This window comes from Letharia lupina (assembly GCF_014066315.1).
Source record: "Letharia lupina isolate WasteWater1 chromosome Unknown contig_26, whole genome shotgun sequence".
In the NCBI taxonomy this organism is placed as follows: domain Eukaryota; kingdom Fungi; phylum Ascomycota; class Lecanoromycetes; order Lecanorales; family Parmeliaceae; genus Letharia; species Letharia lupina.
The window spans coordinates 305,216-329,111 of NW_023502995.1; the positions used below are offsets into that span (position 1 = coordinate 305,216).

The window sequence follows — 23,896 nt, forward strand, 5'->3', positions numbered from 1 at the left end:
TGTGAGAGGTATGCCGCGGGCTTTCGTGTTGGAACACTATGCTGTGAATGTGAGAGAGCATTGTCAGTGCATATGGACGCATGGAAGTGTCCCAGGACGAGGAAGGTGCGATGCTCGAAGATCTGTGTAACATTGCTCAGGTGTCATTGTAGGCTATCTGGAATATCGCTGCTTGCCAATGCCAACTTATTGGAGGCGAGGGCATTGTGGAACTGCCTCAAGCCTGCTCTTTCGGACCCTCGCGGAACCATGGAGCAGAAAATCAAGCCTCAATTGTATCAGTTGTTCTTGCGTCTCTTGCCCCTAGCCCGTGACCCCAGACCACAAATCTTACGCCTTCGTTTTCCGCCAAAGATCCCTATCCCTCAGAACTCTTGAAGCTTTATCATAAGCCGCACTCTCATGGCACTCTATTGCCCAGCCAGAGCCGAGTCTGAGTTCAACCCTTCCATTATCGATTGGGTTGATTAGGCGGGTTAGGCGGGTTAGGCGGGTTGGGCGGGGGGAGCGGTGGTAAAGGTATGTTTGGCGGTGGACCGGATGGACTCATGTATCGTGGGGGTGGTTTTGGTAGATCTTTTGGGTTCTGGGGTGTTGATGTAGGCATGGTTCTTTCAATTCAAGCTTCGCGATCTTGTTCTTTGTGAAGCTCTTGATGGAGGCAAGAGGTAGCTGTTTATTGAGAAGAGGATTTCTGCGAGATTCAAGGCTGTGCCATCATCTCTTATAGACGCCATGTTCGTAGGAATTCTCGTGAGATCGGAGACGCATTGGCATCGTCCGGCGCAGGCGTCCACAAGATATCGTGAGGTTTGCATCGCCTCAGTAGCAATCAAAGGTCCGTCCGGAAGATGCAGTGGAAGAGAGATTGCCTGATACAGGGTCTGATGATCTGGGGCCTCGGTAAGATTTGGATAGGAGGCCAGGGAACTAGATGCCTTGAAGTGTGTTGTGTAAGGCCGGAAAGTGTCAAGCTATGATGGCGGCGTGATGCAGCATGGTGATGCAAATGACAAGGGTACGTAGCCGTTTTCAAGCCAGCATCCTGGTTAATGCTTTATATTAGCACCAAGCTACGAAATACGCGTGTAGTACGACTATCTTATCCAGGCTCCAGGGATAACAGGCCAATTTGAAGTTATGAACTAAGGTCTCTTCTCCAAATCAACGCATAAAGCGACGAGATTGATGAAAAGAAAGCGTCTCTAAAATGAAAATTAGGAAGAGCATCAAAAATTGCGCGAATGAGGTACCCGAAGGCAACTCAATGACTTTTGCCTCCGCCATGTGCAATGCAGGGCTCAAATCATGAGCGAAGGCCTTCTTGATGGCCCAGCTCCTCACAAGGTAAAAGTAGTATGAGTGGGAAAACGAAGGGTCTCGGACAGAGGGTTATACTACATGCAAGAAGATCCTTAATGCCACGCTAGAACTCCTCACCTCTGCCACCCGCTGTTCGCTTGAACCACTAGGTGAGTGAATTTGGGCTCACAGCTCCAGTGAATTTGCGACTGCATTTGGTGGGATGAAGTCAAGGTGCCGCTCACATCAACCATATGAAGCGCACTCACTCACCTACGATGGATGAGCCAGAGCTTCCTACCTCGCCTCGCAAGAAGCTAAAGCTTGAAGAGCCTGCCTTCCACGTGGAAGTCGCAGATACCGTCACGGAAGCACCATCTCTTCCACTGGTCATGGCAGGCATTCCTTACGATCACCTAGCTACGACAAACGATCAGCTCAGCAAACCGACCATCATAAGCTCTGCGGAATTGCCTACCTCATCCGAAACACCTACTACACTAAATACTCTAAAAGCTGCCCACAACTCCGAACGCCCATTTGCTATGCCAGAATACCAGGTAGAGGAGTCGCACGACCACTCAGAAGCCCCAGGCGGTTTGCTCAGCAAACGGGTTACGAACGTGTCGGAATCACTATCAGCAATGACGGATGCAGTAAATGCGCTAGATGATCACTACAGCAAGGAGGCTGCCTGCGGCATTACCGAGTTTGTCAGTCCTGATCTGCTTGGCTTCAGTGGCATTCTGAAGAAGAGGTACGACTTCTCGATCGCTACCATTGATTACCTATCTAACCTAGACAGATACACCGACTTCCTCGTCAACGAGATCCTGCCTTCTGGTGAAGTTGTCCACCTCGACAATCTCAAAGCTCCTCGGAAGCCATCCACAAACACCGGGCCGTCGAAACATTCCGGCCAGGTATCATCAGCGGATACTATGAAGCGCAAAACAGAGATTCCAGCAATTATCGCGACACAAGCTAACACCGAGCAAGAGCGACCTGGGCCAGCGCCTACACCTAAATCCAACGACAAGAAGCAAACCTTTCCACATCCAGACACTTTCAAACCAGAGCAGCCTACCACCAAGCTAAAAGAGGATCTATCAATGACCGAAGCACCGCAGGCCATACCCCAGAGTATGCAAGACTTCAATAAATATGAGCTAGCACCTGCTCCTCCTGTTGACGATCACGAGAAAATCTCACCACACAAGCGCATTCCGCCTCCAGCACCTTCTATTCCTCTAAGTATGCAAGACCTAGATGGCAATAAGCCAGAGCCGAAACAAGAGAAGTCGTTTCGTCGGAAAGAGAAAGTACACATTAGGCAAACAAGTCAAGGGTGGGTAGAGTTCGACAAGGAAAAAGAGGACGAGACCAAGAAGCGCAAGGCCGAAGAGGATGCAGCGGCCGGAGTGCAGCGGGAGGACTTTACCAAGATGGAAGACATCAAGCCAGAAGAGACTGCAGATGTGCCCGAACCTAATCAGCCGACTTCAGAGCAAGTGCCAAAAGCGAGCACCCAAGCATCATGGCAAGCTTTTGCTGGCAGTGCGCCCAGTAGCAGCTTTCAAGTTAGTAGTCAAGCAACTCAACGTGATGTCTTACTGACCTTGATACAGCTTCAGCCCGAGGACAAGAATACTCTGCTATCCTACTTCAGTTCCGATGTCGTTGACAAGATAATCGCTCTGTACGACCGCATTGTCGATTCGCCAAATCGCAAAACAAGGGACTATGGCATGGTCACGTCAGGAGTCATCGATCGCCAGATACGCACTAATATACATCAAGACATCAGAAGAATGTTCAATTCTCGACTTGAAACAATGACCGACAATGATGGCGCCATGATGATCACAGCGATGGCTGCGAACCCCACTTTTTACGCTAGAACACCTATGAATACCAATCCGCGAAATAACGACCGTGGCAACCACCGAGGAAATACCCGAGGCAGTGCTCGAGCCAACGGTCGACGCAATGATGATCGTTCAAGTACGCAAGCTTCTAGTGGTGCCAAAGGCAAACCCAGTTGGGAAGACCTCGGCGGCAAGTATCTACATTTTTCTCTCTACAAGGAGAACAAGGACACCATGGAGGGGATCTCATGGTTGTCAAAGCAAGTACGGATGAATCCTAGGTCTTTCCAGTTCGCAGGAACCAAGGATCGACGTGCAGTCACCGTTCAACGAGTCAGTGTAGATCGTGTACTTGTCAACGCCATGATCGCAGCTGGCCGGACGTTAAGAAACGCACATATTGGGAACTTCGAATACCGACCGCATCCGTTACAGCTTGGCGAGTTGACTGGCAACGAGTTTGTTATTACCTTACGGGATTGCGATTTCCATTACCCTGTCCCGCTGGAATCCAAACTCATTCTCGAAGGAGCTCAGGCGATTGTTAGCGAAGCAATCAAAAATCTGAGCGAAAGGGGCTTTGTCAACTACTACGGTCTGCAGCGCTTCGGCACCTTCCCTATCGGCACCGAAATCGTGGGCCTCAAGATGCTCCAAGGTGATTTCAAAGGTGCCGTCGACGCCATTCTCGACTACAGTCCAGCTTCCCTGGCCGCCGCCCAAAACCCCGTATCCGGGAACACGGACAAGGTCTCAATGGACGATAGAGCTCGTGCGCATGCACTGCATTCTTACAGGACCACGAACAGAAACGGTCAAGCCCTTCTCGAACTGCCACGCAGGTATTCAGCCGAATCAAGTATCATTCGTCACCTTACAGGCAAGTCGGACCATCGCGAAGACTACCTAGGAGCTCTCCAGACAATATCGCGCAATCTGCGCCTCATGTACGTCCACGCTTATCAGTCTCTGGTCTGGAATACAGTCGCCTCGGAACGCTGGAAGCGTTTCGGCTCGTCTGTAGTCGAGGGCGATCTCGTGCTCGTCGACGACCATGCCGACAAAAGTGAAGGTGTCACCAAAGGCGAAGATGTTGACGTTGATGGGGAAGCCATCGTGCTTCCTGCTACTGACGATCGTGCAACTAACCCGGACGACGTCTTTGAGCGCGCTCGAGCCTTGACTCAGGAGGAAGCCGAAAGTGGGAAGTATAACATCTTCGATATCGTCTTACCAACTCCGGGCTTCGACATAATCTACCCTTCAAACGGGATCGGGAAGTTCTACGAGGAATTCATGGCCAGCGAGAGAGGCGGTGGCTTGGATCCGTATGACATGCGAAGACAGTGGAAGGACATCAGCCTGAGCGGGAGCTATCGCAAACTCCTCGCTCGCCCGGGCAAGGACTTCTCGTTTGAGATCAAGACCTACAAGAACGAGGACGAGCAGTTTGTCTTGACAGATTTAGATCGCCTAGGGCTGGGACCAAGACCGCAGAGGAATGGAGTTCCCAGACGTGAACAAGACAATCACGCACATCAGGACACCGCTGCTGGATCTTTGACTGATACTAAGCAAAAGAGCGGACCCGCGCAGGAGGACGACGTCTCCAAGATGAAGCAGGGCAACAGTGACGCTCCCAACAGCAATGACACCAGAAACCTGACCAGGATCAAGACCGCATCTCAAGAAAGCGAGGACATGGAGCAGGGCGGCGTTAGTCTCCTCGGCGGTGCTTACCGCGACTACAAGATCGCTGTCATTCTGAAGCTGCAACTTGGCTCCAGCCAGTACGCTACCATGGCCCTGAGGGAGCTGATGAAAGCGGGTGGTGTCAAGACTTATAAAGCTGATTACAGTGGCGGCCGATGAGCAGCATATCTCGTTGTGAGCTTGACGATTCTGATAGTATACCAGACTCGTGGAATGTCAACATTGGCTTGGGTATGAACGGTGCATATACGATTAGCACATCTGGCGGTTGGCGTAGCGTGGTCTAAGCTCATATAGCGCGGCCTCATGGCATGATCTCTACGAGCTGACCCACGTACGATGTGGAAAGCACGATTGATGGTCATGTTCTGGGACACCCTTCCCCTCGTCAGATTCATTTCATAGCATGGCACAGCAAAGTAGAGCACAATAGCCGAAACCATTCCTGTCAAGCTCTCAAAAGTCGTGAGTATGAGAAGATGATCCATGCGGTCGCTGCGAAATCTGGAAGCCTGCAGGTGGATGCACAACGTTACAATTGCAAAACTCACCACTCCGTCACGGATGTCCATCCCCAGATTGTTCCTACCACCTCGACAAACTATCATCCCACATGTATACCCGACCAACCCTCTCACCAAATGCCTGCCATACATACCCTGAGCACTCTGTTCGAAGTAATCACTCACCTCCCGCGTGACCACATCCGCCATTGAATCTTCCATCAATCAATCAATCAGCTCACGATCGAATACCTAACCTATGTCCTCATCCCACCGAATCCAAACCCTGCACGCAACGTCTGAACTATCCACTCCACACCGCGACTCGGAGCCCGTAACGTCTTTTCTGCCCCTATCTATCCATCCATCCATCCATCCATCCATCAAGACTTTCAACAAGGCATCGAATCCCACACCCTCTCATCCCAACCGCTCTCTTCACAGCCCCAATCCTTCGACTTCCGAACAGGAGACCAGCTTCGCCGCCAACGTTTGAATAGGTTTAACGGTTTGTGGAAAAGGTCGGCCGTGGAGAATGGGACGGGGCGGGGTGATTGGTTGGAGAGGAGGCTCCAGTTGGAATGAATGGATGGATGGATGGATGGATGGATGGATGGCTGTACGTGAGCGACTGGTCGATTAGTTTACCTTATCCGAGTCTAGAGTCGCCAGACTAAGAGAGCAAGAGTGAGGCAAGCGCCTCGTCTGGCCCCGGATGGAAGTTCTCGGGATGGAGGCGCTCTCTCTCTCTCTCTCTCTCAACCCGAGCTCCCCGGTCCCGGCTCGAATTGTCCAGCATGACGGGACGGGTGTGATGGAAACGTGTCCGTTGTAAACGATATCACTACGGGGAAGCAAAGTCCACAGCGCCTCCGCGACTGCAAACGGTTGTCTGTTCGATGACGTACCTGGGCTGATTCTAATGAGGGAGCGGACTGATCAATCCCTCGCCCGCTTCCCCCAAATACGCCTTCACAACCCACACCTCGCTCACGCCAACGCTATCCCTACGCCCTCGCATCCTCCACGCTCCGTCGAGCTCTTGCGCGATGCCTGCCGTCAAGGGGCTCGCTCGTTTCACCGGCGCGGCGGTGAAGGCGGTATTGGTGGGTTGGTGCGAGGGCGTGCACGGAGAGGGGGCGGGAGGAGGAGGGTGTGTGGAGCGGGAGTGGGAAGGGCGCCCGTGTGAGTATTCGCAGCGGCGAGGGTTTCCGCGTGCGGTTTGTTGGCAGGATGGGCAGGTGGGAAGGGGATGGTTGTCGGATGGGTGTGTGATTTATTGTATTTTGCTAGCCACCGGGCTCTTTTTCGTCGACTTTCGGTGACGCGATGGGGTGGCGAGGCTTGTTGGAGGTAGTTTGTGTGAATGGGCCTCGTTGGGGGTTTTTGGTTTGGTTTGTCGTTCTTATGATGTAGATTCTTCTTTGTCTGCTTTGTCATTTGAGCGCTCTCTACGACGCTGAATCATTGGCTTGTTTCTCTTCTTTACTCCCACTGGGGGAGGGTTTTTTGCGTATCCATCACTTGAGCTAGTTCGTCGCTAAAAAGTCTTCCCAACTCCCTTCCTCCCAACCTTCCCTCGAGCCTCGTGACCTACCAAGCGTGTTCGCGATATCACATAGCAATGCGTCAAGGTTGGCGCAGAATCAAAGGAGCAGATGGGAGTTGTTTGGCCGTATTAGAATAGTGTACGTGTTAGATACAAAAGTTCTGTACATAAAGCGTATGTGAGGGAAGAAACACTTTTAGCACCATGATTTTTTTTGTCGCATCAAGTTCGAGACTAGACCGTCCGCTGACCTTACGTGGGCCATTGTCAGTCACTGCAATTGCCCCAGAGCGGCTGGCACCAATTCGCCGCTCCACAGAAATCCACCGTGCTACCTAGTTCGACAACCCATGATTAACCTCATGTGTCTTGGGTGCATGCGGGCGCGCTCGTGGCCCGTCACGCAGCGACAGAATGATTGACTTACCACAGTAGTTGCTCCCGCTGCAACACAGCCCGTCCCCGCACTTAGCATTCACAATCGGTCCGCACGTCTGGCCCATTGCCGCCGTTGTTGGAGGACCGGAAGGCAGAGGCGGTGCCGTACGGTTGGTCGCGCAGTCGCCGAATCCAACCTGGCAGGTGTCGGCGCCGCAGTAGAGATCTTGGCTCTCGATGTTGTTCTTTGGGCCGCAATGACCACCGGAACTGCAGCAGCGGTAGTAGTATCCAGGCTCGTTGGGATCAGGAGGCACGCCAGCGCCCGGACAAGAGACGCCGCCTACGGCGTGACCGCAGACGTCGATGTTTGGGACTGTCGAGACGTAGGAGGGAGGAGCCACCAATGCTGAGGGGAGAGAGGATGATGTCGAGGAAGCGAAGTATGCTGGAGTGGCTAGGGATGCACAGCTAGATCCAGGGCCGGAGAACTGCTTTTGACAGGTTGTCGGATCGCACCAGGCAGGACCGGTGTCACACTACAGCAGAGGAGAAGTTAGGCACTGCCGTGGCTGTCTATGGACGGTTTGGAAGGCATTAGATTGCTTACCCAGCCATGACCGCTACCTGTGCACAGATATTCGTCAGCAATTTCCCGAAGATGTTGGCACTCGAGGGAAGAGCGTTGTCAGCATACAGCAATCTCCTGGTGCACACGTTTGATTTCCATACTGAGGACCACAATTCTGACCGAATGACAGGGATAGAAGGCAGAGGGTTATCAAGATTATGGAACGCATCTTGCACAGCAATCGTCGTAGGTGTTTTGTATGTGATGAGGCAAGTGCAAAGAGGGTAGAGTACCAATCTTCGAAGGTGTTTTGTATGTGATGCGGCAAGAGCAAAGAGGGTAGAGTACAGGAAGGTCTGAAAGCGGGGAAGCAACGAGATACAGGAAGTACTCACCCTCAGGGTAACAGGGGGAGGATTGAAGAAGAAGCCAATTGGCTTAGGAGAAGATGCGTAAGAGCACGAGTGTGATGTTATTGCGCCCATGGCGTGCCTGCTAGACTACATTTCTGGCTCAGAGACAGGAAGACTAATCTTAGAATGCTTGAGCACAGGGCCTTTTCCCTTTTCCCTTTCCCTTTCAATTTTCAATTCTTAGCTAATTTCGAATTTGAACATGGGTGTTGTGTTATTCATATGCGCCCTTCCGAAAAAGAAACCCTGCTCTCAAAAGAAAGAAGAGAAAGCAGCTCGAAAATAAAGTAGGAAGCGTCGACAAGGAAACAAATTACGAGAAGTTCTGCTAACTCAAAAGGGTTTGAGTACGGCGGACGACGGCTGACACTACGACAAAACCAAAAAAAAAAAAAAAAAAAAAAAAAAAAAATTCTGTTTTCATTTTTCCTCTTCGCAATTTCTAGTAACTCTCTTCAAAATATTCTTTTTAGAATATTCTCAACTCTTCGAGAGGTACTTTTTGAGGCACTCTTTAGGGGCTACTCTCCGGGGTACTCTCCCGGGTACTCTCCGGGGTATTCTTCCGGGTACTCTTCGAGGTACTTTCTGGGGTACTCTCCCGGGTACTCTTCCGGGTACTCTTCCGGGTACTTACGACGGATAATAAATGAAGTTCTTCGCAAAAAAAAAAAAAAAAAAAAATTACGGGACTTTCCGCGGAACTTCCCGCGAATTTTTTTTTTTTTTTTTTTTCGAGTGATTTCTCGAGTAAATCTTTAAGAAACCCCTCGAGTAACCCTCTAAGTACTCTCTAAAATACCCTCCTCGAGTACCTCCAAAAGTATACCCTCGAATACTCTTCTAAATCCCCCTCAAGTAACCCCTAAAAATCCTCTAAAGTATCTCTCTAAGATATTTCTTAGAGAAATCTCTTTAAGTATCTCTTTAAAATCGCGGGAAGTAAAAAAACTTAAAGAAAAAAATTGGGTTTGGTTTTGTCGTAGTGTCAGCCGTCGTCCGCCGTATTGAGACCCTTCGGCTTCGGCCCGGATGACTAAGTCGATCTTCTCCATCTCCCGTCAGGCAAAATAAAGAAGTTCCACTAAAAGTAGGTATCCATCTCGCGTCAATAGAGGAGCCTCTCATGGTATGATTTTTGCTTGCTTGCATCGCTGTTGCTTGCTGTCTACCCACTGCCTGGTCAAGTCTAGCTAATTCTCTAAAACAGCAACATCGAGAGCGGAAGTCTTACATCAATGACTCATAACGATACCATCCAAGACGGAAGGAGGATATAAAGCCATCTCCGTCCCCACCTGATGCGACATGTCCCTGGACGCGCCGTTTCCACGAGTGCTATCCTTCCACTTAAGCCCATCTTCTCTCTCTACCAACCTCTGCTCTTCCTATCAAGAAGTCGGTCCACATCGCCGAGCCTGTCCGTCAGGAGGAAGAAGAAAACGCTCCTACTCTACCACCAAGTCTTGCCAAAACCAAGCACTGTTGACATCAGTAAGAGCAACCAATGCGAGCCGCTGCCCTCGACCAAACTCATGGACAGAGCTGCTCTTGGCCAGGAGACACACGAGCTCTTACCTGCTTTGCCCCAAGAAGCTCCAGGTTCCGTTGAAGAGTCCTCTGAACCACTAGCTCCATCCAAATTAGCGCCAAACCTCGACGCTGAACACCATCATACCGACAAGCACCCTGCTATTACCGTCAAATCAGTTGCCAAGAGCTCCGCATCCTTTAAAGTCAAGAAAGAGGAAAAGGAGGAAAAGCGGAAGGCATCAAAGGTTCTGGAAAGAGGTTGGACAATCCTAAACCCGGCTTTCAGCCCTGAACATTATCGAAGAAGAAATCTTGTTTCTGATAACAAAATGCACTCCTACATCCAATTCATCACAACGCCTACGTCCGACACCCCTGGCACGGCTCTGTTCCTACACTTCGACGATAAACGATACATCATCGGAAATGTGCATGAAGGTCTACAACGAGCCAGTCTGCAGATGGGAACGCGGGTGTCTAGTACTAAAGACATAATCCTCACTGGGAGGACGGAATGGCAGTCGAACGGAGGTTTGCTGGGAATGATTTTGACCCTTGCGGATGCCGCAAAGGCAAGCGCTCTATCGAAGGCGGAATCGGCCAGGTTGAAGCTCGAGATTTATAAGAGAAAGACAGAAGAGGAGGAAGAACGTCGAAGAAGGAAGAAGAAACTTGATCCGAAGCCAGATACCAGTCCAACTTGGGCGACCCCTACGCCGCCAAGCACTCAACTGGTGGAGGAAGACCCAACATTGAGACTTCACGGCGGACCCAATCTTACTCACACGCTCGCTACCGCCAGATCATTCATCTTCAGAAAGGGCACGCCGATCAAAGTTTTTGAACACATTGGAGAGCAAGACGTAGTGAACGCTGCGGAGCGAGATTGGAAACCCACCTGGTCCGACCGCAGAATCCAAGTATGGGCCATGCCAATTATCCCGTCAAGTGTCTCCGAGATCAATGAGGGCCCAAAGCCAGATTCGCCTCGGAAACGGAGCCTGGGTGAATTCATGACAGGGGAACGTCCTAGGGAAAAAGAGGCCTTGGACCAGTGGTCTGTCCACCCAATACCGCCAGAGGGCCAGGAAGAACAGAATCAACGGACTCGGGAATTTGCTGTCTCACAGATGTTCTCCTCGGCATGGAGTAATGACAACCTGATTGAGATGCCACTACGAGAAATTAAGATGCCGGCAGCGCTGCTCGTTCGAGACCGAGTGACGAAAGAGTTGACGAGGTATGAAGGTCCAAAGCCTGATGGTACCGCCCCTGTGCCAGACATCAACGTGTTGGTCCGCCAAGCCTGGCCTGGGGCTCTGATTGATCAACTCCCTCCCACAAAACGGTCTTCGACCGCAATGTCATACATTATTCGAAACCATAAAATGAGGGGGAGATTCAGGCCTGCTGCTGCTGAAGAAAGGAATGTACCGCCAGGACCTTTATGGGCAGCCCTCACGTCAGGCTCTTCGGTGCAGTCAAGCGATGGTGTCACCGTCACACCCGACATGGTCTTAGAACCCAGCAAAGAGGGATCTGGCATTGCGGTGGTCGACCTGCCATCCAGAGAATACGTCCATGATCTTGTCCACAGAGCAGAGTGGAGGGCTGAGAAGGTTATGCGCGGTGTTGTGGCAGTGATCTGGATTCTCGGCCCAGGTGTCGTAGAAGACCAGACACTGCTCAAATTCATCGAGGGGCATTCAGGAATCCAGCATATTATCTCATCTCCTGAACAATGCCCAGACTACCTTTCCATGACTTCAGCAGCGTCCATGGCCATCCGGCACAACCAAATCGACCCTGCACGATATGCCATACCAGTGCATAGCAATGCTGTCCCACCAACGTCGAGCAAACCGTCCGATGCTAAAGGGACGTCGGTCCAAGCGTTATCCAAGTTTTGTCGACCCGCTAGGAGGGGTCTTAAATTACAGCTTGAACCCAAATTTAGTATCTCAAAGGAAGCAGTGGTGCCTGTCCTCAACACAGCACTTGTTGTGCGGGAGACCTCTCATTATGCCCTTAAGCTATCAAAGGTTGCCAGGCAAGAGATCAGTTCGCCTGCGGTTCAGGCGGAAACACTCAGTCAGAACCTCCCTAGCCCCGATGCTGAGATCACATGCTTGGGTACTGGCTCAGCATTGCCGTCTCAGCATCGCAATGTCTCTGCCACTCTCTTACGAGTGCCTGGCTGCGGATCGTATTTGATGGATTGTGGCGAGAACACGCTTGGACAGCTGAAACGGATGTACACAGCGCCTCAACTCGCGGAGCTCTTACGGGATCTTAAGCTTATATGGATCAGCCATCTACATGCTGACCATCATCTTGGGTTGACTTCTGTAATCAAGGCTTGGTACGAAGAAGTCCATGGCAAGGACGAGGTGAAGCGCCGAAGGCCAACGATAATGGAAATGCTAAATCCAGCCAAGCTTCTGGAGGACGGCAAGCGGCTTTTTGTTGTTGGACACGAAAATATGAAGAGATGGTTGGAAGAATACTCGTCTGTCGAAGATTTTGGATATGACCAACTTGTGCCGCTGGTCTCGTATCCCATCAACACCCGAGCTATCGATATTTGCAGCCTTGAGTGGAATGGCACCGATGTTGGATTCCAGGTCTCGAAAGACCCCAAGGTGTATGTCTAACCTGCCACCTGTTCTTCTTCAGGCTTCCTCGCTCCTGCAAGGAAAATTTGGTTGACATGTGATGTACAGTAAATCCGCTATTCGCAGAGCTACTGGCCTCTCCAATCTGGTCAGTTGTGGCGTCTCCCACTGTTACGGCTCCCAGGCCGTCTCCCTCACCTTCCCAACTGGCTTCAAGTTCTCCTACAGCGGCGATTGCCGTCCCTCAAGAGCTTTTACGGAGATTGGAAAGCACTCTACTGTCCTTTTGCACGAAGCAACCTTCGATGACGAGCTCAAAAGCGATGCGATAGCCAAGAAGCATAGTACCGCCAGCGAGGCCATCGGCGTTGGCGTTGCGATGGGAGCGCGGAGAGTGATTTTGACCCATTTCAGTCAGCGGTATCAGAATATTCCCAGTATCAGTAGTCTGGACACTCGTATTGTCAAGTTGGAAGATGCAGAAGATGTCGAGGATCCGTCGGCGGGTATGGATCAGCCCGTTGAGGAGTCAAGCCACCCAGTCAGACCCCAAGCTACGATCGACAACATCTTAGACAGTTTAGATGAGAAACCATCACAAGCTCATACCGAGCCTCAACCGCAAACACAGGAACCCCCACACCCCAGTGCACTAGGTCTGCGGTCAGCATCCGCCCCCAACGCCCTGGCCCAAATAACTGCCTCGAACATCAATCCCACTCCGCGCCAACAACTCAACGACATGAAAACCTGTGTCGCATTCGACTACATGCGTGTCAAAGTTGGGGATATAATACATCTCGAAAAATTTACACCTGCACTGCGGGAACTGTATAAAGGGATCGTAGAGGAAGAGAAGGATAGTAGAGCTGCGAAAGAAGCTTTTTCAGACGACGAGAATGATGTGCTTAAGAAAGAGCAATCAGGTAAAGGGGGTAACACGGAGAAGAGGACAAAGGAGGAGAAGGCGGAGAAGGCGAGAAAGGGTCAGATTAAGGCTGCGACGAAGAAGCAGGAAAACAAGGCGAGATGGGAGAAGGAGAAGAGGGAGAAGGAAGAAAAGAGCAAGGGTGGGGAGGACGCGATGGAGGGAGTGGAGATGACGGAGCCGGCGGTGGAGAAGATGAGAGCTGTACAATAAGTCCTTCTCCATATGCATTGTATTGTATCCATCAGTACAGTGGTGAGATAATCACCCTGCACGTTTTTGCAGGCAAAAGATATTTCACCGTCCTTGATTCTTCAATTCGGCAGTAAGTGTCCCAGCAATCAATCAATCAATCATCCTCAGCTCTTACCAGCTGCTGGCGGCTTCATCCCACCCATTCACCCATCTCCATTTTAGTTCATTTCATTTCATTCCATTTCACAGACGCAGGCAGCCAAAATTGATAATATCGATCACGCACGTGTACGACACAATTCTGCCGCTAAACCAGCATACCCAGACCAATCCAGCCGTCCGTCCTTCCTTTCCTCACCCCATCGCCACAGAAGCCACACCTCGCTAGCCGTCGTACGCGTCCTCGGCCCGGATCCCAAAGTCCCCCTTCCAGCGCTCCGCCAAGGGTATGTTGCCCGGCTTGACGTACCGGCACGTGAGCCCGTAGCGGAGTTTGCCCTTGGGGGTCACGGCGTGCTGGGGGAGGGAGGGGGGGTTAGCTTTTTTGTTTCCTCTTCGTTTCTGTTTCTTGATAGAGGGAGGGATGATTTTAGATGGGGGTGGATAGAGAGGGGGGGGGAGCGTACCTCGTATCTGGCCTGCAGGGGATGTCCGTGCATGACGACCATGTCGCCGTGTTTCAGATCCAGGGATAGGATCACGGGGGCGGTTTTGCGCTTGTCGTTGGCGAGGGCGGCGAAGAGGGCGGTTTTGGCGCGGAGGTATGCTCGACGGGGTGAGGTGCGCTCTTGGGTATCGTTGTCCTCCTCCTCCTCCTCTTCATCCATTTCCTCGTCCTGCTTCTGAACTGCCTTGTACAGCCTCGCGAGCTCGAGACGCTCCTTGTAGAGCTGCGTCCCGGGCTCGATGTCTGCGAGGGGATCGTATGTTTCCGGCGTTTGTCCCTTTGGGTAGAAATAGAACTTGGCTTTCATGCGGATCGTCATGATGGCTTCGCCGCCGATGGAGATGGAGGCGATGGTTGGTCCGAGATCTTTTTCGCCGTCGTCGTGGTACTGGTTGTGGCGTTTGTTGTTAGTAATGGTTGGCTGAATGAGTAGGTGGAACAGGGGGGTAAGTGTGATGGGACTCACGCCGATGGACTGGTTCTCAAAGTAGCCGAGACAGAGCAGTTCGTTGAACTGTTGGTATGTGCCGTCGTTCACGACCTTTTTTCCGGCCCAGGTCAAGCGGTTGACGATGTTCATGATCGTTGGGGGTGCTTCGCTGAAGGGTTTGGAGTCCACGGATACGACGTATTTGTATGGCATACCCTGTGTTTGGTCAGTGCAGTCGTGGCTTGAGTTATGCATAGTGCTTACATAGTTGATTGCGAAGTGTCTTACGAGCGAAAGACCTTCTGCTGCGTTGATGTCAGTGGTTCGTCAATAGGCGTAGACATTTATCATGCATACCGGACGCATTCCCCATGGAAAATCTTTCCATGCCCAGCTTTGACCCCTGCAGTGCTTCAAGAATCTCATTCGCGCCCCCAGGCTGCTGATTGATGACAGCATTTGCGTGGAAATGAGACACAACGTTCCCGCCTGGGATGTCGTAGGTTGAATGACGCCACAAGCCTGGCCACTCCGTCTCACGCTTGGTGACGGGAGCATAACATTTGTCAAAGGATATGGCCTGGCCTTGAAATTCGAACCCGTGCTTTTCGACCAAAGCTCTGGCAGGGAAGACCGTGTGCGTGACTGGGAGCTCGAAGTCGCAAGCTGCATTCAAACACTTCCACTCGTCCCACTTTGTGCGTGAGTTGCATCTCCCGCACTTCGGACACACCATGCCTTTCCAGCACGAGAGGGATGTTTCTTCCTCCAGGCTTGGTACGTTGGAGTCGGTAAGGGGCGGTGTTGGCTTCAGAGGGAATGGCGGGATGATATGCTGGGGCCATTCGGTGCGCTCGTTCATCCAGACCGGATTCCATGTCAAGTCGGTGCAGGTGTCTCCGTCGAGTTGGAAGTGTTCCTTGCAGCCTTCGTTCAAGCACATCCATCCGGCAGCGTAGACGTGTGACCAGGTACAGTTGCAAGAGGTGCAGGTTTCGCAGGGTGCTTTGGTGGTATAGTCACGGTCTGCTGGGGGCAATGGTGAGTGTTTCGCAGCCAACCAGCTCGGCTTCTGCAGATTGATGTCCTGGAAACGTATCCTGCTGACTTTCATGCCTTCGACCTTCTCAGACCAAATGTAGTGTACCATGTGAGAGCCTTTGACGTTGTAGCGATGTGGCATCTTGGAAGGGCAGTGCGGATTTTTGGAACCTGCATCGTTGTCAGCTTTTCTTCCGCTTGCCCTACACCGGGGTGAACTGACCAACGACGAGATTGACTGGCACGTGTTCTCTCATGTTGTTCATGAAAGCCACAACCGTTGGGTCAGACAGAGTCTGATCCTTCTCTCGCTCCATCTTGCCTGTTTTTTCATTGGGTGTGTATCCACCGCCACTGCCGTTGAAGTCAGCATCGAGATCATCAGCGATGGAATTTTATTCTTACAATCTGGAGATGACAACCTCGGCACTCATGTACCCTCGCACATCGTTGTCGTTGTCGAGTAGGTAGCCGTAGCCAAACCCATTGAAGTGGTAGGCACCAGACTTATACGCCTGGAAGTAAGAAAGCGACTCACACAGGCTCTGGCGGTCCTTGAAGCAAGGTTAGCTCTAGACTCACGACGTTTCGAGGAGAACGACTTACATCCGCCCACACCTCAGGTTGTCCCCGCGGTTCAGGAAACGACTCTTGGACGTTCGCTGCTGCTGCTCTGTACTCAGCTCTCTCTTTGGCGGTTTGTCTCCGCTGTCTCTTCGGTAGGTTGTCGGCGCTTTGCCTGGCTGGTTCAGATCCGTCGACGTCTGAATCATTGCTCAAGGAAGACCTCCGCTTCTTCGAGTTGCCGTTACTTGATCCAGGAGGACTGTCAAGCTTCTTCGAGGGTCGAGTCAAGAGAGCGCGCAGCTTGTCCTTGTTTGAACCGTCAACGAAGTTGCAGATGAGTGTTCGACGCTTCTGCTGAGTAGTCACAGGCCTGTCATTCATAGAGGTCTCATTATGATCATCTCCAAGGTCTTGATCACCCTCGCTGCTGGCGTTTGTCTCTTGTCCGTACCGCACAGTCTGTTTTCGAAGGCGAGTCCCTTGTCGTTGTGTTGAAGCGGATTCTACTTGAAGAATCTGACTGTCCTCAATTGCCTCGATCGCTGAGTCCGCCGGAGCTCCAGCTGCTTCGGCTGCATTTGTCAACATGTTGTCTTCTAAATAGGAACAATGTTAGCTATAGCTTTTATGGATGATCATGCGTAAAGCCACGTGGTAGTGTAAGATTGGAAGTGGAACGTCAAATGTAGTGAGTTGAGATCGACGTGAGGAACGGGTAGTGATAATTATGCGGGGTAAACGCTGAAAAATGCTCAAACCGACTCTTCACTGAAAGATTTGTCTAGGCAACCACGGGAATTGCAATCTGTAAAAGATATGCCTGACCCTGTAGGTTCTATCGAATCGGAGCCGTGAGTAGTAGCAGCAGCAACAGTAGAAGATGAAGATGGGCAAGCCAGTAGGACAGTGCTAGTATGGAGGCAAAGGAGACTTACGCTTTGATGACTGGACTTCAAAAATCTTCAGATCTGTGTAATTGGTGACAGATGATGCAGATGCACAAAGTTGTCAGAGGTAAAAGCGCTTCTCAAAGTCGATGGCGGGTCGAAGGTTGACTTGGGAAGATGTAATGGAGCTGGAGACCTCGGGAGGGAGAGCGAATGTTGATGTGCTTCTTCAAGTCGATGGTCGATGGTCGGAATTGAAGCTCGACTTGGGAAGATGTAGAGAAGAAGGAGGTACTGGGAGGAAGAGGGAATTTATAGCAGAGGACGCCGGTGGTGAGTGAAGGAGGAGGGAAAATGAATCTGGTGCATTGGCGTGCTTCACCCCGGACTGATTGGAACTGCAGTGCAGTTGAGCGCCGAAGTGATGCCGGACCTTGCGGTGACGTCAGATGGGTAGTGATGCCGGATACTGCAACGAAGTTAGTTGGTGAGTGAAGCCAGAGGCTGCAACGAATTCTGTCGGAGAATGAAGCCAAGGGGTGCAGCGACTTCAAAATGGGATTGAAGCCGGACACTGCAATGAAGTCAGATGGCGAATGAAGAAAGCAGTGCGGTGACTTCAGGCCGTGGGTGAAGTAATGCACTGCAGTAACTTCAGACGTGCGGTGAAGTAAAGCACTACCGTGACCTCGAATGGGCAGTGACTCACATCTTAAGATGACGTCAAATGGGCAGTGACGCAAAGCACAAAATGAAGCCGAACGCAGCCGTGAAGGAGAGCACGACCAAATCACATACCTGCTATGCCGTGGGCCCATGCCTTTCCTTGCACATATAGATATCTTTATTTTTTTATATAGTGTAGAATAACAGTAAAAGAAAGAGGTCGTGTCTCTTTGATCATGCTATGTTAGGTTTTTTCTCCTAGGCTAAATACCTAGGGATGACACTTGATCTAGGGCACTAGTCATTCACCAACAGCACCTTCATCAATAAAACCAGTGCTTCTGGGTCAAGTGACATCACCATCTGGCAAACTCAGTCCGATGACCTGTTTCTTCTATTTCCTCTAACATTCGGGCCTCAGCCTAGAGTAGTGAATGTTTCGAAGATGGTATGCCCTCTGGCAGCAGGGTCGCTGCTAGAAAATATGGCGGCTGTAGCGGTTCACGTCCATGGAAGCTGGTTTGGTCACCTACAGCAGGGCTCGCCGCCTGAACAATCTGCATGGCAACCGAATGGCTGTGAATCTCTTGGGGCTTGACAATATCAGCATGACAGTCAAGGTTATGCATGCAGGAATCGCTCTGCTGGGATCGATGCATCCCATGTTTTGCCAGCCTCTTTGGATCTGTATCCACGACTGTGTGCAAGTGAGACAAGACACTATCCATGACTGCCATTTTGTATTGCGACAGCTATTCCGGTAGGCAAATCTTGAGTAGACAATAAGTTCCGTACGATGGTAATCAAAAAAATTCGGCAGTACCACTGACGAAGGAAACCATCGTAGAGTGGAAACGAGATGTGTGCAGTGCGTTTGAAGAAGAATCTCAGCAGGTATGGAAAGCTGTCAGAACGCATTAGAGGAGGGAGTGGGGGATTGGGTAATTCTTGAAGACTCAAAACCCGCTATAGCGAGCACAAACAGGTGGCATGCTGCATTTTCTGTGAGCTCGGCAGCACCTGAAGAGTCCTTCGAAGGCCGAATTCCAGTAATTTTGCGGTAGAACACCTCAAACTGGGGCTTGGATTGCCGGAGGGACAGCTGCGATGGGCGTTACGAGTACTCGGAAAATCAGACATTGGGAGAGCGAGATCTATTTAGGGCGTGCCAAGCGTGTAGAAAGCAGGCTGATTGTTTGCGTCTGCATATTATAAGCTAGCCATATAGTCCATGATTATTGCACTTATTCTAAGATGTAACCTCAAGGGTGACCCTCTCACAAGCTCTCTTTTCGTTCCATAGCAAAGCCTTAGCATGTGTCCGCGAATTTTCCTTGTTTACATACACTCTCATGTTCTGCACCTCCATCACCACTTAGAATGCAATAGTCGGTCCTGCAACATATGTTGAATGACCAATTCGCCTCCAACATCAACTCGACGTACGTATGAGATTAAAGCTAAGTTCGAAGACCATCTCGGACTGCCCAATCTGTAGTGAGTCATCGTGAGACATGGCGCAGTATTGAAGACTCCGTCAAAGCCAAGGCGCTGACAAAGAGCTTTCTCGGGCCGAGTCTGGCTCGTCTGGCTCGTCTGGGAGCAGACGTGGATGCCGACCACCGCGCAAGACGTGCTGGAGATCCTGGTGTCCGCAGACCTCGAGGGTTTATGTAGAGCTTGTCGAACAGGGTTCTGAGGCGTAGTGGGACCTTGTCTTACACACTAGTCTGGCAATCTTGAGGTCATGTTTCTCTAGATATGCGAGGACCCAAGCTCGTCAGGCATCGCCGTTTGAAAGCTTCATTCTGCGGCGATGCTGGCGAGCTGATGAGCTCTAAGAGTTCAATCGGGACAGTATTCAAGGGTGGGTCGTACACAGTGTGCTCGGGTCGTGAGGTTGCTACTGCTGTTACTCGTATGAGTAAGGGAATGTGCGATGAACGAAGTGTCAATGGCTAATTGCACGACGCTTGGCTTGATGTGGCAAGACTCGGAACTCTAGCCTGCTGCCAAGCCTCAGAGCAAATACGGGTCAGTCTCCAAATTTCAAGCTACCAGGCCCAGCTCCCAGGGATCATGGGTATAAGTATCACGACCGAGAGATGAGGGAAATGTCTTCATCCTGAAACGTCCGCAGTGCCATAGAAATCTAGAAGTGTTCTGTCTCGATGATACGACATCTTCGCAGAAATCATGCAATTCAAAAACGAGCAGCTCTACATCTCCGTCAATATATTTCCTCTCAATTGTCACAAAGCAACAGCGGACTCTGATAGACCGTTACATGTTACAAACTTATCAAGCAGCTATGATATCACAAGGTCGTTGCATTTTTAGCCTTCATTGTACTCTTATTAGGAATTCATAGGTCTTCAAAGTATATATGGTATCTGTAGTAATAAATTTTGCTGAATTAAGTCCCTATGACAGCTTCTCCTCTATCACGCCAGTCCCTCTGGTCAGCTCAGCTTTCGCCCTGTACGCCTCTTCACACCATTCCTCCTCCTCACCAGGAAGAAAAGGCACCGTCCTCGCCCACTCATTAAATGAAAACTCGCTTTGTCTGGCGTGGACGATCCCGGAAGCCAAATTCCACGCCCAAACTCTCTCACACCGATCATCACTACTTAAGGAGAGTTCAAAAGCAGGACTCTGCTGCAGCACGAAAGCGACTATCACATCGCTCCTACCGTGGCGGCGGCTGTTCCTCGCCAGTGCTATGAAGAGATAGTCTTGAACCCATATCAGGTCAATGCGATGGTTTCGGGGGAGGGAATTCAGAAAGGTTTGCCGTGCTGCATTGAACGTGGAGAGGTACCGTTTGACTTTGCATTCGGATCTAGGTGCCAGAGAGTTCATATGGAGCCGAAAGCTTTGAGAGTTGGCCTCTGTTGGAGATAGAGATGCAGAGTTGGGTTTGGACGAGACGTTTGCCATGCGTGAGAAGAGACGGCCAAGTCTTTGCCGGCGGCTAGGTGGCGGAGGTGGGCAGACATAGCTAGGCAAAGGCTCAAGTGGGTCGATATGCCGTCTGATGTCGTTCAGAGTCCAGATTATCAGAATGGCGCGAGCACAGCGTCCAAGAAAGGTAGGGTATGAAGAATTAGGCTTGAGGACCGTTGCCACTCCATTTACTTTACCTTTTATTTTGGTGACACCTGCCTCCACGTAACATTCCCAATTTAGATTGGTCTTGCGAGCGAACTTGTAGGCCTTCGGGAGGCGTGTTAGTGTTTTGAGATGGAAGTTCTGTTGTAGGCAGTCTATGTTGGGAGCGGGCCAATCAATGTCAGTGGAGAACTGTCGCTGAGCAATGGATCTGCCGACAGATCTCTGGTAGGCCAGGATAAGGGTATTGATTGGGAAAGAGACGAGGCGGATGGAAAGGATGGCAGGTGGATCGAGATGGCTGATGATACTGAGAGCGATTTCAGGAATTTGCAGAGGTGTAAGAGTAGTTTCCTCCATTCTTGATCTATGTTGCAAGTTACTTATTTTCTGTACATTTCGTGCATGCAGCTGTGGCAGTACAGTTGTAGTTGTCTGCCTAGGTAGAGTAATTGCTCAGCCCGCCCCTAGAATACTGCTAGCGAGCCTAGAGCCTCGGCACTTTAAAAGCCTTGCAGGGACTAGAGCTAGGAATTAGCAAGTCCAAGGCATTTCTTGGCGTCATGTTTTCTTCCCAACCCTTGTCTGTCTGAGAGCCTCTAGGTATGAATAACCTCAATGTTTCGGGCTTTGTACTCCATAGCGTCATGTGCATCGCGCCAACGCGGTCTCTTTTGTGCTTGCCGCGTTATCGATAGTCCGTCTCTGAAGCTGGTACGCGCCAAAGTACCATGCATCCCCACGTCCTATTCTCTGATAAGAAGCCACGGCCAGATGGCGAAACAACAGTCACTATCTCTGCTTCCGAATGATGATCCAGACTTGTTCACCTACACTTCCGGGCGCTACCTCTACAACGAGACACGCAGGCTATCGGAGCGGTCTATCAAGTTCAATGTACAGGCATTGAAAGATATCGCTTCAAGATCATTGAAAAGAGGTGCAGTCGCCAGTCTTCGAAAGCTTGCCGAGGGAGGCTTCAACAGAGTGTTCCTTTTGACATTCGAAGACGGTTTTGAAGTTATCGCTAAGATACCTTACAACATCTCCGTCCCAGAGCGCCTAGCAACAGCGAGTGAGGTTGCAACAATGGACTTCTTGAGCAGCAAGGGACTGCCAGTTCCGCGAATTCATGCCTGGTCTGCAGACAGCAACAACCCTGTCGGCGTAGAGTATATCATCATGCAGAAGGCGCCGGGGAAACCGCTAGAAGATCGTTGGTTCCATCTTACGCAGAAGGAAAGAGTTTGTTTCATGGAAAGTTATATAAGGCTCGAAGGAAAGCTTTTTGAACTTCGCCTAAACGCTTACGGCAGCATCTATTACAAAGACGCATTGCCATCAAACCTCCAGTTAGACCTTCATCCTCCTGTGAGCTCGGAGCGAAAAGATGATACCGATCGATTTTGCATTGGGCCAACAACAGACTATATGTTTTGGCTTGGACGGTATAGTCGGCTTGCTATTGATCGAGGACCATGTCAGTAATTCCGACCGCCCTGCGTTTCAGCTCGCTAACGCTCATGGCTTATTAGGGGCAAAGTCAAGCGACTATATAAGATCAATTGGTGAACGGGAGCTCACTTGGACTCGCAGTTCTGGCCAAGCACAGACTCTTAAATTTCCCCACAACACATTACTGAAAGGTCAAATATCGCCAAGTATTTACGTAGACCTGTTGGAAAAGTATATGTCTGTATCTCCGCACCTTTTGCCGGCAGGCCATGAGAATATTTCTAATCGACCTACGTTGCGTCATCCAGGTATTTCACTCAGAGCCTCCGTTCTTTTTGACGCGCTTTACTTACACCAACGCAGATCTTAATCCCACAAACATATTAATCTCCGACTCCTGCGAGATTTCCTGTTTCATCGACTGGCAGCACACTACAGTTCTACCATTTTGTCTAACAGCCGGCGCACCCCCAATGTTCAAGAACCCAGATCCGCAACCTCCAACAGACCTCAGACAACCCACCCTTCCCACGGATTATTCGTCTCTCTCCCCCAATGAGAAGTCTGTCGCCGATGAACTCCATCGCAGAAGGATGCTCTTCTGGCTGTACATTGTGTTCACTGGGAACCGTAATCGCGATCATCTAGCTGTGCTTCGCGTGCCTATGCTCTATCTTCGCCAAGAGTTGGTCGATCGAGCTGGACGATCGTGGAATGGTAATTACATAACGCTCAAAGGCTTGCTTATCCGGGCTATCGAGCACTGGGATCAGATCGCCCTGAATACGGGTGACTGCCCGATCCATTTCATTGACACAGAAAAGGAAGAGTTTTTCCGCATCGAAGACGCCTGGATTAATTTGAACATACTGGTAGAGCACTGGCGCAGCGTTTTGTACCATGTGAGCCAAGACGGATGGGTCAGGAATGAAGTCTTTCAGGATGCTGTAGAAAAAAATCGAGAATTGAAAGAGACATGGCTGAGTGAGGGGGAAGATGACGAGGATCGAGAGTGTGTTGAGAAAGGGTGGCCTTTTCAGAATCGGGAGGAAAATATCTAAATTGATACTGGAAAACTGGTGGTCGAAAGCTCTGAATGGCTCACCTAGGCTCAACGGCCTCAGCCTTAGAGCCAGCGGCGTGACTTGAGGAAGGCAAAACCGTTACCTGAAATTGATTGGACGGAGGGAAACCCTGGTGGCGACAAAGGTATGCTTCACGTTCGAGAACAACGCGGATAGGTCTTATGTCGGTGTACGAGAAATTACATTCCGGACATGAATGGTATCGATGAAGCCATGTCCAGGTACATCTAAAGCAATGCACATGGCGACATGGGAGTCCGACGGGACAGTCATTCAGATCCCCTGTGATGGAAAAGAGGTCCCCACAGACGTCACAGGTTTTCCGCCCCACGGGGATCTCCTCGAAGATGATGAACGCGTTGTCGATACTGGGAATGAGTAACCCGACGTTTGGGAGCCCAGAGAAAGAAGTCATTCCT

The 23,896-nt window shown here is 50.8% G+C and overlaps 7 protein-coding genes across 7 annotated transcripts; 3 read left to right on the forward strand and 4 right to left on the reverse strand.

The window, feature by feature from the left end:
- Positions 1-1,556: 1,556 nt before the first annotated feature.
- Positions 1,557-5,042, forward strand: HO133_006751 (uncharacterized protein; the record flags this gene model as incomplete). The annotated part of the gene is made up of 2 exons (XM_037297648.1): positions 1,557-2,882; positions 2,931-5,042. 2 exons carry the CDS (start codon positions 1,557-1,559, stop codon positions 5,040-5,042), a joined length of 3,438 nt encoding a protein of 1,145 aa, XP_037147084.1.
- A 2,368-nt stretch (positions 5,043-7,410) lies between these two features.
- On the reverse strand, positions 7,411-7,931 carry HO133_006752 (uncharacterized protein; the record flags this gene model as incomplete). The annotated part of the gene is made up of 2 exons (XM_037297649.1): positions 7,411-7,609; positions 7,924-7,931. 2 exons carry the CDS (start codon positions 7,929-7,931, stop codon positions 7,411-7,413), a joined length of 207 nt encoding a protein of 68 aa, XP_037147085.1.
- Positions 7,932-9,832: 1,901 nt separating this feature from the next.
- On the forward strand, positions 9,833-13,586 carry HO133_006753 (uncharacterized protein; the record flags this gene model as incomplete). The annotated part of the gene is made up of 2 exons (XM_037297650.1): positions 9,833-12,474; positions 12,554-13,586. 2 exons carry the CDS (start codon positions 9,833-9,835, stop codon positions 13,584-13,586), a joined length of 3,675 nt encoding a protein of 1,224 aa, XP_037147086.1.
- A 366-nt stretch (positions 13,587-13,952) lies between these two features.
- Positions 13,953-15,848, reverse strand: HO133_006754 (uncharacterized protein; the record flags this gene model as incomplete). Its single annotated transcript, XM_037297651.1, has 4 exons — positions 13,953-14,084; positions 14,195-14,881; positions 14,930-14,970; positions 15,023-15,848. 4 exons carry the CDS (start codon positions 15,846-15,848, stop codon positions 13,953-13,955), a joined length of 1,686 nt encoding a protein of 561 aa, XP_037147087.1.
- A 61-nt stretch (positions 15,849-15,909) lies between these two features.
- Positions 15,910-16,861, reverse strand: HO133_006755 (uncharacterized protein; the record flags this gene model as incomplete). The annotated part of the gene is made up of 3 exons (XM_037297652.1): positions 15,910-16,060; positions 16,112-16,260; positions 16,313-16,861. The coding sequence occupies 3 exons, from the start codon at positions 16,859-16,861 to the stop codon at positions 15,910-15,912; spliced, it is 849 nt and encodes a 282-aa protein (XP_037147088.1).
- A 3,389-nt stretch (positions 16,862-20,250) lies between these two features.
- On the reverse strand, positions 20,251-21,297 carry HO133_006756 (uncharacterized protein; the record flags this gene model as incomplete). Its single annotated transcript, XM_037297653.1, has 1 exon — positions 20,251-21,297. One exon carries the CDS (start codon positions 21,295-21,297, stop codon positions 20,251-20,253), a length of 1,047 nt encoding a protein of 348 aa, XP_037147089.1.
- A 414-nt stretch (positions 21,298-21,711) lies between these two features.
- HO133_006757 (uncharacterized protein) lies at positions 21,712-23,453 on the forward strand (the record flags this gene model as incomplete). Its single annotated transcript, XM_037297654.1, has 3 exons — positions 21,712-22,417; positions 22,473-22,700; positions 22,756-23,453. 3 exons carry the CDS (start codon positions 21,712-21,714, stop codon positions 23,451-23,453), a joined length of 1,632 nt encoding a protein of 543 aa, XP_037147090.1.
- Positions 23,454-23,896: the final 443 nt, after the last annotated feature.